Source organism: Diadema setosum, chromosome 13 (genome assembly GCF_964275005.1).
Source record: "Diadema setosum chromosome 13, eeDiaSeto1, whole genome shotgun sequence".
NCBI classification, from domain to species: domain Eukaryota; kingdom Metazoa; phylum Echinodermata; class Echinoidea; order Diadematoida; family Diadematidae; genus Diadema; species Diadema setosum.
In genome coordinates this window covers 37066110-37079152 of record NC_092697.1, presented here as the reverse complement: position 1 = coordinate 37079152, position 13043 = coordinate 37066110, and the positions used below count along the sequence as shown (strand labels likewise).

At 38.7% G+C, this 13043-nt stretch overlaps 1 protein-coding gene across 1 annotated transcript; it reads left to right on the top strand.

Moving 5' to 3' along the window:
• Positions 1 to 5742: 5742 nt before the first annotated feature.
• LOC140237292 (transmembrane protein 53-like) lies at positions 5743 to 6606 on the top strand. The gene has a single exon (XM_072317234.1). It carries the CDS (start codon positions 5743 to 5745, stop codon positions 6604 to 6606), a length of 864 nt encoding a protein of 287 aa, XP_072173335.1.
• Positions 6607 to 13043: the final 6437 nt, after the last annotated feature.

Genomic DNA, 13043 nt, shown 5'->3' with positions numbered 1-13043 from the left:
TAAAATATCAAAATTTTAAAGCTCCCTCGCTCCGTTCGCTCGCATTCAACCATAATGCCATTCTCCTGATGTTGCTGCCAGTGACTGACAGCAGTTTTCGGCCGGTGCGCCCCCCTCAATTTCCAAAGCGAAAAATATAGCTACGAACGGCAGTTTTGGGACTGTAAAATGTGAAAATTTTGAAGCTCGCTCGCATTCAATCATTATGCCATTCTCCTGATGTTGCTGCCAGTGATTGACAGCAGTTGCGCCCGGTGCGCCCCCCTTAATTTCCAAAGCGAAAAATATAGCTACGAACGGTAGTTTTGGGACTGTAAAATGTGAAAATTTTGAAGCTCGCTCGCTTCGCTCGGTCGCATTTAATCATTATGCCATTCTCGTGATGTTGCTGCCAGTAATTGCCAGCAGTTTTCGCCCCCGTGCGCTCCCCTTTATTTCCAAAGTGAAATAATACCGCAACAAACGGCAGTCTTTCGACTGTAAAAATTAAATGTCAGAATTTTCAAGCTCGCTCGCTCCGCTCGCTCGCATTTAATCGCTGTGCCATTCTCCAGGGTCCCATTGCATAAAACTTTTTAGCAACCTTAAAAAATTCAGGTTGGGATTTGCCCAACCTAAATTTTTTAAGGTTGCTAACCTAAGAATGTAAAATCCGTTGCATAAAAACTCTGGTTGGGAGCTTCCAACCGGAATTTTGTGATTTCAACCGGAAAAAAATCCGGTTGGAGTTTTATGCAACGGGCCCCTGATGTTGCTGCCAGTGATTGACAGCAGTTGCGCCCGGTGCGGTCCCCCTTAATTTCCAAAGCGAAAAATATAACTACGAACGGTAGTTTTTGGACTCATAAAATGTCAGAATTTTCAAGCTCGCTCGCTCCGCTCGCTCGCATTCAATCGCTATATGCCATTCTCCTGATGTTGCTGCCAGTGATTGACAGCAGTTGCGCCCGGTGCGGTCCCCCTTAATTTCCAAAGCGAAAAATATAACTACGAACGGTAGTTTTTGGACTGTAAAATGTGAAAATTTTGAATCTCGCTCGCTTCGCTCGCTCGCATTTAATCATTATGCCATTCTCCTGATGTTGCTGCCAGTAATTGCCAGCAGTTTTCGCCCGGTGCGCCCCCTTTATTTCCCAAGCGAAAAAATACAACCACAAAGGACAGTAATAGGGGGACTGTAAAATATCAAAATTTTCAAGCTCACTCGCTTCGCTCGCTCGCATTCATTTTATTCGTTATGCTATTCTCCTGATGTTGCTGCCAGTAATTGCCGGCAGTTTTGCCCGGTGTGTCCCCCTTAATTTCCAAAGCGAAAAAATACAGCCACAAACGGCAGTCTTTGGACTGTAAAATGTCAAAACTTTCAAGCTCGCTCGCTCCGCTCGCTCGCATTTGACCGCTATGCCATTCTCCTGATGTTGCTGCCAGTGATTGACAGCAGTTGCGCCCTGCGCGGCCCCCCTCAATTTCCAAAGCGAAAAATATAGCTACGAACGGCAGTTTTGGGACTGTAAAATGTGAAAATTTTGAAGCTCGCTCGCATTCAATCATTATGCCATTCTCCTGATGTTGCTGCCAGTGATTGACAGCAGTTGCGCCCGGTGCGCCCCCCTAAATTTCCAAAGCGAAAAATATAGCTACAAACGGTAGTTTTGGGACTGTAAAATGTGAAAATTTTGAAGCTCGCTCGCTTCGCTCGCTCGCATTTAATCATTATGCCATTCTCCTGATGTTGCTGCCAGTAATTGCCAGCAGTTTTCGCCCCGTGCGCTCCCCTTTATTTCCAAAGTGAAATAATACAGCCACAAACGGCAGTCTTTGGACTGTAAAATGTCAAAATTTTCAAGCTCGCTCGCTCCGCTCGCTCGCATTTAACCGCTATGCCATTCTCCTGATGATTATTTAGTAGGCCTTCACAGTGATGTCGCACAGGCGGAGCTAGAGCTGAAATACCACGATTTAGTCTTTCAATAATATATTGTGAATATTTCATTTTCTTATTTTTCTTTTAAGAAAAGAAAAGAAAATTTTCACCAAAAGTGTGCACCAGATCGCTGAATTTCAGGTCTGAAAATGCAAAATCTTCCTCGTGTGGGAGAGGGATACCCCACCCCCCTACACACCCTCCCCCCGTTCGGTCGCTCCGCTCCCTCTCACAGATATTTAAAAAACAAAAAAATGTCTTCATACTTTTAAGGTCTGATTTTCCGCCGAAAGTCATCTGACAAGCAAAAAAAAAAAAGCAACAAGAACAAAAAGTCTTCATATTTTTGCTGCCACTTTCCTCCCACTTTATATTTCATGCAAAAGAGTGGGACATCCGGTCCCTGTAAAGTGTGTGTGTGTGGGGGGGGGGGGCACCAAGCTTCTCCCCCCCCCCCCCCGGTCCGGTTATGGGCTTGTCACTCGTGGTGATGGTGACCATCCCCCCCCCCCCCCACTCCTCAGTACGGATTTACGCCGTTGATTCCGTGGACCTAATACACCTATAGAATAACAGAATTGAATGTTTCATCGAAAGTGTGCACCAAATCTGTCACTTTACTTAATACCAAAAAAAAATGCAAACGTTCCATCGTGGGGGAGGGGATATTTTCGGAATAAGAGCCATTAACATTTCACCGGGAAAAAAAAAAACAATCTGTTTAAATTACTATTTTTGGGAGGGGGCTGCAAAAAATTCAACTACAGGTGTATTGCACCAAGTGGCACCAGATCGCTGAATTTCAGGTCTGAAAATACAAAATCATCTTCGTATAGGAGGAGAAATGTCCCTTATGTAAACCCTCGTTTGCATGATTTTTTTTTTTCTGTTTGATTGCTTAACAGACAGCGTTCATGATATTCAGTGTAAGAATCAATAGGCCTACAAGAAATTCATTTGATTTACACCATTTTAAGGCAAATTGTTTGATAATGATTTACATGTACTTTATACCTTAGTGGGACTGTTTCAAGTCGATGAAACACGCAAAATCCTGCATCAAGTTAAACCATTTATAACAACAAAATGCAAAAAGTTCTCACCGTAAGAGGAGGACCACCCCATCCACACCCTAAGCCCTCGCTCGCTCTGCTTGCTCGGGCTCTGTGGCGTTCACGACATCAGTGTAGAATTAATACAAGAAGTTTATTTAAATGATACCATTCTATAGGCAAATTGTTCATTAACAATTTACATCAAAATGTACTGCTACCTTAAACAAGTGGGACTGTTACAAGTCGATAAAACACGCAAAAACCTGCATCAAATTGCACCATTTACATTAACATCAACATCTGTCCCTCGCTCACTCCGCTCGCTCTTGTTTCGTCGCGTTCATGATATTCAGTGTAAGTATAAAAACAGGAAGTTTATTGGGATGATATTATCTTATAGGCAAATTGTTCAGTAATAATCGACATCAAAATAAACTGTTACCTTAAACAAGTGGGACTGTTTCAAGTCGATAAAACGAGCAAAAACATGCATCAAATTGCACCATTTACAACATCAATATGCAAAACCCGGTCTCACCGTGAGAGGGGACGCACCCTCTCCCTTGCTCGCTCCGCTCTTACTTGGTCGCGTTCATGATATTCAGTGTAAATATTAAAGCAGGAAGTTTATTGAGGATGATACTATTTTATAGGCAAATTGTTCAATATTATATAAATAATAATAATGATATAATAATAATAATAATAATAATAATAGTAATAATAATAATAATAATGATAATAATAATAATAATAATAATAATATTAATAATACAATAATAATATAATACTGTAATGATAATAATATAATGATATAGTATAATAATAATCGACATCAAAATAAACTGCTACCCTAAACAAGTGGGACTGTCTCAAGTCTTACTTGAGCCTTACTACTTACTTGAACCTTAAAGTCTGGGGATTGAGAGCTTCCTGAATTCCAAATATCTGTCCAATTAATCTCGTTACATTATTAGTGACGCACCCCCCCCCCTTGAAAAAAAGCTGGTGACGCCCCTGATAATAGTCGTGTTGGCCTACTCACTTTTTTGTTCCTTCTCCTCTTCTTCTTCTTCATCTTTTTCTTGGTTCAGTCAGTACAACATTCCTACACGCAGTGGTGGATCCAGGGGGAGCGCACCAGGCGTGCCTCTCTATTTTTTATTTTTTTGTATTTTTTTGTATTTTTTTATATTATTATTTTTTGGGGGTGGGGGTAAAACAAACGAAATAAACAGAACAAATATGTTAAGGCGCGCCTTCCTTACGGAAATCTCCGATCCGCCCCTGCAACCGTCACTTACTTCATTTATACCGATTAATGAAGTTCGGAATAACGAAAATCACTACTATTTTCGAATAGACATGAAACGGATGATGATGATGATGATGATCCACAGCATTTGTATATGGCGCCATATATCTGTCATAGAAACATTACAATATTACAATATAAAACACAAAGGAATACGATTTAATAGGGTCTAGCCACTCCCTCCCCCTCCCAAACACATACATTTTTTTTTTTTAAACCTCGGAAGTGGCAACATTTTGTTTTGTTTTCTTTTGTTGTAATGTTTGTTGTGCTGTGTCATTCATTCCACATTTAATCCACATTTCGTTATCACGTAAACGGTCACCGTTTCTCTCGCTTTTCTCAAGTTTGTCAATGGCGCACGCGGAAATGGCTAGGCTTCGTTGTAACGAAATTTCGCTATAACCGTGAACGTTATAAACGAGTATTTCCCCACGGACTTATTATTCTGGGGATCCAAATTTTTATTTCATTCAATAAAAAAAAAAAAAAAAATGAAATGAAATCGGTAAATATGAAACACCGGGCTGGTGTTAATTGTCCCGTGCCCATTTGACCCCCCCCCCCCCCCCCAAAAAAAAAGTCTACCCCTCGCCCTGGTTGATGATACAACCCCACCCACAGAGAGAGTGTTCTGTGCCCCCACCCCTCTCCCCTTCGACCTTTTCTTCCCCCTCCCCCCTCTTCCCCCCCCCCTTCCCCCCCCCTCCACAGATATAGTTCTGTGCCCCCCTCCCCCCCCCCCCCCTTATACACGCTGAACGCTGTCCTGTCGGGTCACCTGATACATTTTGTTGTCAGCTGACATGACATTTGATGTTCTGTATTGACAATTGTGTGATCAAAGAGCATTCACCACTTCACATCGTTATCGATGAGAAATTGCGTTATTGTGTGTCGATCCGAAAGAAGATTAATCGTCTTAGCTCACCTAGTTTATCTGGAAAGAATCGGAGAACTCAAGAACATACAGAACCCGGACTTTACCTCCTCCTCCAAACAACTGAGATCGAGTAGCCGACGTTTTTTCCGAGTCGCGTCATCGGCATCAACACTCAGGACCTAACCCCGCGGGGCGCTCTCCTACACACCACACAGATCTACCGCCGCGCCGTAGACCTACCGCCGTACCGGTATGCGGTAATCCATATATACCAATGGTCGCATCTACCATTCACCACCGTGCAGACGAAACCAGGCCACAAAACAGAACTTAACTCTCCAAAGCTGGCTGTGACTTTTTGAGCTGAGGCGAACCTGTACATGGTGTTTCTATGACGTCGTATGATCACAGATATTTCTACTGAAATTTTTAATTATAGACAGGCCTATACTTAGTAAACCAAGGTCAAGGACTCAGGAGGTACTGCCTACTGGTAAAACTTTCGTCTAGCACAGAGTAGCAGCCCTCGGCTTCCGTTACATTCCTACAATCCTAGCTTGGCATAATGGAGTTCAACTATAAAGTAAACTTTCCATCAGATTTGGAACAGCCCAGCCAGGTTGCTGTGGGAGACGCAAGTGATGCCGCTGATGGCTCTGTCTCCAGCAGGTCAAGGAAGCGGATGAGTGGAATCCCGGTTGTCTACCTTCTAGGGTGGCTCGGCTGTCAGGACAGGCATTTGGCCAAGTACAGTGCGCTGTACGAATCAGAGGGCTTCATCACCATCCGTTACATAGCCAAAACAGACTACATTTTTTCTTCAAAGCAAAACATGAGAGCAGTGTCGGTGAAAGTTCTAGAATCCCTTTTTGAGTTAGACCTGCAAGAGAATCCAGTCTTCTTTCATGTGTTCAGCAATGCAGGTGGATATGTATATCGGGGAATCACCGACATTTTGTGTGGACCCAGTCCGGGACAATTTGCCCAGTTGCAGGTACGAGGAGTGGTATTCGACAGTTCCCCATCTCGTCCAACTATGATGACAGCCTTCAGAGCGATTTCATCTTTACAGCCACCATCTCAGCACTGGCTCATATCTCGCATCAAGGCATTCCTGATCTGGGCATTCTTCATGATCTTGGGCTTGCGTGCAAACTCGCAGAGGTTGACATATTTTGATGTCATCCTTCGTGACAAGATCGCCTGCCCTCAGCTCTTCCTCTACTCGGAAGCAGATAGCATCGTCCCTTGTGAAGACATCCAGAAAATGATCCAAGGGAGAAGAGGTCGAGGGTACAAAGTTCGTGAAGTGATGTGGAAGGACTCTGAACACGTTGCCCATCTGCTAAAGCACCGTGACGAGTATAAGGCAGCATGTATTGAATTTGTCAATGACATCTTGGAAGGTCGTGACAAAGAAATGGATTGAAAATGGTCTGTTTGGCATTATGACACCCTTGATTTTCTTTTTTTTCATTTATCCCTGAGATGAGTTTGACTTGTGTTTTTATTCTTAATTTCCTCTTATCTGATTGGGATAATGTCACGTATGCAACTTACATGTACTAGTACCTCATTGATTTCGAAACAGAATATATTCTTTCTATTGGCGCAGGCCTAGCTACTGCAGCTTGTACTTGTTCATGCAAACTTTACCTGTGATTCAAGTACAGGTTAGTGTATATACTGGGCTTTGTGTAAAAGTTGCTGGTATCAGGGCATGTACATGTTATATGGTAATGAATCAACTTGTTTTTGTTTTCTCTCTCCCGTTCTCTGCTGACTACATGACCTTTCTGACATATTTTACAGCTGTGAAATAATTTTTAATATCTCATATATTCTTTGATCAAAATGTATACTTGTATACCATGGTATATTGAGTTACTTCCATGCAGCAAGTCTTTCTATGCAAAAACTAAAGTTTTTGACACAATGTTGCATATATTATATAGCACTACCCCATAGGATGATGTGGCTTTGATGCACATTTGTTTTGTTTTTGTTATGTTTTTGGTATGAGGGATAATCCAGCTTTACTGTTCAGGTTTAGACAAAAAAGTATTTATTCTTCAAGTTTGGCATTTTTGTGTTCCTTTATGACATGAGTCTGAGACAAGTTAAACTTTAAAGTGCACATTGGAGCTATGTGTTTTGTTTATATTTATAATTGATTAGATAGAAAATGTGTATGTGGGTGAGGTTCAGACTTCTCTAGACAGGATTCTGAAAGTGAAATACTAATCATCAATAATAACATAATGGCTTTTGTTACAATCTGAAGAAAAAAAAATGGATAAGCCTAAAAATTGTTAATTTCTGATCCAAGATTTGTGGTCTTGTTCTATAACAATAACATGTGCATATGTATTTTGCACAGGGTCTTCATTATATTGATATTTGTCATTTCAGTATTTGATGTACTAATTATTGCTAAAATATTTGGGAATAATCCATGATACATAGTTATACATCATAGCCATTCATGTTTTGTGGTCACAGACAAAGAAAATATGTGTATAATCTAATGGTATAGTTTTGTGCAAATAGGTGTGATTCTCTGTTAGGTTTCTTTCATTGCAGTGAAAGCAGTATTGAAGGACAAGTTCACCTTGATTCATAGTATGTGGATTGATCGAATGCCGCAATATCAGCAAAACACTCAGTGAATTTAACCCACAAAATTTAATGTTTAAAAAAAGAAGAAAAAAAAACACCTTCCCTCAACTCATTACTAACATATATTTGGGTTAATATTATCCTCCCTGCCATCATAAACATGCAAGTCAAGTGCTCTTTGATTATGCAAGACAAGTGAAAATATGTTGTAACTTTGTATCGTTTCATGCATGTGACATCACAAGTTGTAGAAGTCTTGTCATCTAGCCATTGCATTGAAAAATCTCATCTAGCATTGAAACTACCAAAATTCAGAAAAAATTGAATGGATCATCAGGTTTTCTTCAAACTTTCAATGATGTGTTCTACTAATATTGCTGCATTTCAATCCTTAATTTTATGTACATGAAGGTGAAGTTGTCCTTTAAAAAATCATTATACATCATCATGATAAAAGTCTAAAGCATTCTGAGAATGTCTAACATCAGGTCATGGCACTACTGTCACTTTGTAAACTAAATCCAGAAGAAATCTCATATGATGCCACATTACATTTTGGACTCTGGGCATTTCTGTTTCACCAGTGTGCAATGACAGATTGTTCTAAAAATAAAATTTTTTACATGTATGCCTTCAAATGATGATATGCTGTACATTGTATGTACACGTAAATGTTCAAGACATTTTTTTTTTTTTTTTTTGCATGTGCCTTCGTACACATGCATTTACAGTATATGATAGTTTATATTGACCGAAAGACCGGTCTGTATCTTGTTAGCGGAGATTGCAATTGGCTTCATGGAATCCCTAGTATGGATAAGGGCCATAAAAGTAAAAAAAAAAAAAAAAAAAAAAAAAAAAATTTGAAAAAATCCTCCAGACAGAGATTTATCTGTCCAGTTATTATACACCTTTCATTGCAATCCAAATTCAGATCTAAACTGGTTTAAGTGAATAGGCTTAGTGGATAAGACTAGAGACATTCATTCAACCACTTGGTCCCTGGTTCAGGAATCTTGGCTTGTAGCCATTTTGCTCATGGGCTAAGGCAATTCATCCCCATTGTTTAATCCTTTGGAGGGACTTGCGGTCATTAGCCCCATGGTTACTGGCTCATAGGCATTCACTGCTTTCTTAGCAGTCACATTTGACTAATCAATTCATGTATTTTATAAAATGCAGCTGTGTCTTCATTAAAATACAAAAGCTGTAGGAACGTGGCATTGTAGACAACAACAGTGTACCCTGATTGCAACTGATTGACAAATTGCCCTACATCGACGTAAATAAGCACTGAACTGATCGGTGTTTTAGTAGTAGCCATGATTTTTAAAAAAAAATAAAAAATTGATGGAAGAATTTCATGAATTTGAATAAAAAGTGTACCCTGATGTATCACAATATTATTGAATTGATCACTGCATGCATCTTAGAGTGCTTGTCTTTCATGAATGACCAGCAAAACTGTGAGCTTGCACCATACTTTGTGATTTATGTTGTCTCAGAGGGATCTAAAACAGATTGTACAGGTATAATTTGAAGAGGTTTGAGGTGAATTTTTCTGCTGTCATATAATGACTGTCTACAGTTGTGACCATGGGATGGAAATCAGTACATTTCCTGACTACATACATTCGCCTCCCATTGGAACAAATTTTTCTTCTGGACAAGCAATTTTCCTTTGTTCAATCAAAATTTTGTTGCAGCCAAACAAATAAGTATACTAGGCATTGGTCATAACCGTCTGACATGAATTTTTACTTTGTTGTAACAAACTTTGTTATGACCATGTTCGTTATGACAGTCCAGCACACTGTATGATTTTTGTTTAAATGATTTTTTGTGACTCACATGGAAGCGTAGATATGTCTTGGAAACATGGTCTGTTGTATTTGTCATTAACTTGATGCAATAATGAATTACATTGTACTGGAGACTAATATTGGCAACTTGCTGCAGAAAAGTTTTAGTTCTTTTTTGTTCATTTATTCAAAACAACTTCATGATAAAGACCTGAAATATTCAGAATTAAACGGGTAACTCTCTTTTCACTGTTTATCTCATACAGTGCTTTCAGTTCATTTTGTTGTTCTTTGGTGCAATACATAGACAAGAATGACATACATGCCTTGTAAAGCAATTGTAATTGGGAATGTGCTTTGCCAAAATATTATATAGATGTTTTGTTTTGTTTTTTGCCTGCATGAAGTCAGAAGTTTAAATTCATTTACTAAGACAATTTAATTTTTTATGAGCAAGTATATACACAGATTGATGGAGTACTATGATGACATAAATTACTGTATAAGCACTTTGTAGCCAGCAGTGTGGAGCCTTTGATTACCCAAATTTGCTTGGTATAATAAATAAGTTATGCCATACCTGCAAAGTCAAGCAACCTCACAAAAATAAGCTGTCAATGTTGTTTTGATTTGCAACCTTCTCCAGATTTATAATGAGAGAAATGTATAGTGCAGATGAGATGTGTGAAAGTTGCAGTTTTTATATATTTTTTTTTTTATAATTTCACTTTTTTTTTGCCAGTTTTGATGCGCACAAAATAATTTTCTTGTTCTTTATACCTTTACCTTTTGTGTTGGTGTGTTTGATTGTGTGCATGCATGCATAATGTGTGTTTGTGTTTGTCTGTATGTGTGTTGGGGTACACATAGAATCACACTGCCTTTTAATACAATCCCAGAAGATGACATGTCTTTTTTGATTGATGATGAGTTTCTTGGTTGCTTGGTTGCTTCCTTGAATGCAGTGATTGATACATGTTTTTTACTTTATGGTGATTGTACTATTTGTAGTGATAATACAAAGTGTTAGCTTTCTGATGGACTTTCTGAAAATTCTCCTGTAATGTATTTGATATACAGTCTGACCTCTCCTATCCAGACATGTCGGGACCAGCTCTAATCCCATTAGGGATTTGGCCAGATATGGGCGACTCAATGTTGAATACACACAGCTGCTGAAAAATGATCATCTGTAACATGCCCTGATAACTAATTTTATGGGGGGGGGGGGAAATCTGTTCATATTCTTGCATTGATTTTGGGGTAGTGAATGTCTCAATGCATGTTATTTAGATGAAAACTAGATCTGAAAGTATGTAGTAGTGTACATGTAATTATTTTGAGAATAATATGTAATTCATCTGAGTTTGTGTAGAAATTTTGTTTGAGTTTTAAATCTTCCTTTTCCCAGTGATTAAATACATTGAAAAAAAAAATCACACCAAGATCACATCCTGATGATAGATTCAGATAAAGGGAGGCTGGATCGGAGAGGTGGGACTGTATCTGTAATAGTTGATAATACTGTCAACCGATCAGGGAATTATTAACCCGTTCTATGTGGGAACCTGGTGGCCTGCGTACTATATCTATGGGGATTTCAGAATTCAGTATGGAACGGGTTGATAGTTAAGAGATGGAGAGGGGCAAAGAGTGAGGGAAAGAGGAAGAAAAGCAATGGGAGACAGAAAGAAAGTTAAGTGGAGGACAAATTTTTGAAGAGAGAAATGCATTAGAGATAAGTGACACATAAATTCTAAGGGTCATTTTAGATGCTTTGCCTTTTTTTTTTGGACTAGTTAGTCACAATGCCTTCAAATTTGAAATCTATCAATGAGATAAGGAAATGCTTCTCTTTCACAAAATCTAAATGACACAGTGTGCATTCCAGTGGATGTAAATCTTTATTTAAACCCAAAGGCCCAAATTCACGAAGGTGGTACAAACAAAACCATGGTTTAAACCATGGACAAAAACCATGGAGCGCCAAGTGTCGCACGGATTATTTCGTTACGAAATTGGTCATTTCGTTGATAAAATGACAGGTTTCGTTAACGAAATTATCATTACGTGGACGAAATGTTCATTTAGTTACAAAATGTTGTCATTTTGTTACAAAATAATAATTTCATCGACGAAATGACTGATCTCGTGACGAAATTTTCCATGCGACACTTGGCGCTCCATGGTTTTTGTCCATGGTTTAAACCATGGTTTCATTTGTACCACCTTCGTGAATTCGGGCCTTTGTTCCAGTGAGTCAAATGTGCACAAATTTCACACATATACGTATGATATGGACAAGAAATTACTGTGGAATGCAGAGGGTTAAAAGCAATGACTCAAGGGGGGGGGGGGGATTGTGTGCAGGTGATTGCTTTAGTGGAGGGTGTTGCTGTCAGTTGACGAGAATGTCATCCCTCGATTTATACTACACTATAGATTAACTGCAGTCCAGTACTGTTTGCACTTTACCAATTATGGAGACTAAATACTCCCTGATATGGTACATGTATAATGTTAGATACCAGTAGATACAATTTGTAGAGGGAGACAAAATGAAGAAACTTGCACTTGAACCTTCACCCCTCTGAATAGTATCTTTCTTTCTTTCGTAGACATAATTTGTTGTAAACTGATTTCCATACCAATTACATGATGAATAGATTTGATAGATTTGATAGATATAGATGATTATGGTGAGATTACAAATTAATGATGACGATATTTTTTCTCACATACTTTACCAACCATCTACTAGTATCTTGTTTTCATTTTTATTTTCATTAGCTCCTTGGCATAGGCCTATACGAGCACAAATATATATGAAGAGTTTGTTCGCAAAAACCGATAAGTCCATATTTGCCAAATGGAGATATTTGTGATTAAAGGTTAAGAAAAATAAAGAGAATAATAAGAAAATTTTTGTTTCTTTTGACCATAACTTCAAAAATGTACCTTTATATGTAGTGACCAATATATCATTTCAAAGGTATTATTTTGTACTTTATGACAGAGACCATACTTCAAAATCTTCAAAAATGGACTTATCGGTTTTTGTGAACAAACTCTTCATATACAGCATAATAATAGACATATATATGGCAATATGTACAAGTTCTTTCATGTTGATGCAGATCATGATAATTCAGAACAATGTCCAGTACTTGTGTACATTAGATTTACAGGAATATCTTTAAAGTACCAGTAATAGTGGGATGATATAACGGATGCAAAAGTCCAAAAAAGGACAGAAAGAGAGGGGGAAAATGCATTCGTACAAACTGTGTTTTCTTTGACTTGGCACAAGTGACTTTACCGCAGTTTATATTTGCAAAGCATTTCTACTCATAAATTGCATGACAAGATGATGTAAAAAGGTTTGCACCATGGATATTATTTATATCCAATTAGAGCGAAACCCCACGCGATCAAAGTTGAAATA

Bases quoted from the DNA above. Each gene is read 5' to 3' on its own strand.
- LOC140237292 (XM_072317234.1), top strand. From the start codon at position 5,743: ATGGAGTTCAACTATAAAGTAAACTTTCCATCAGATTTGGAACAGCCC.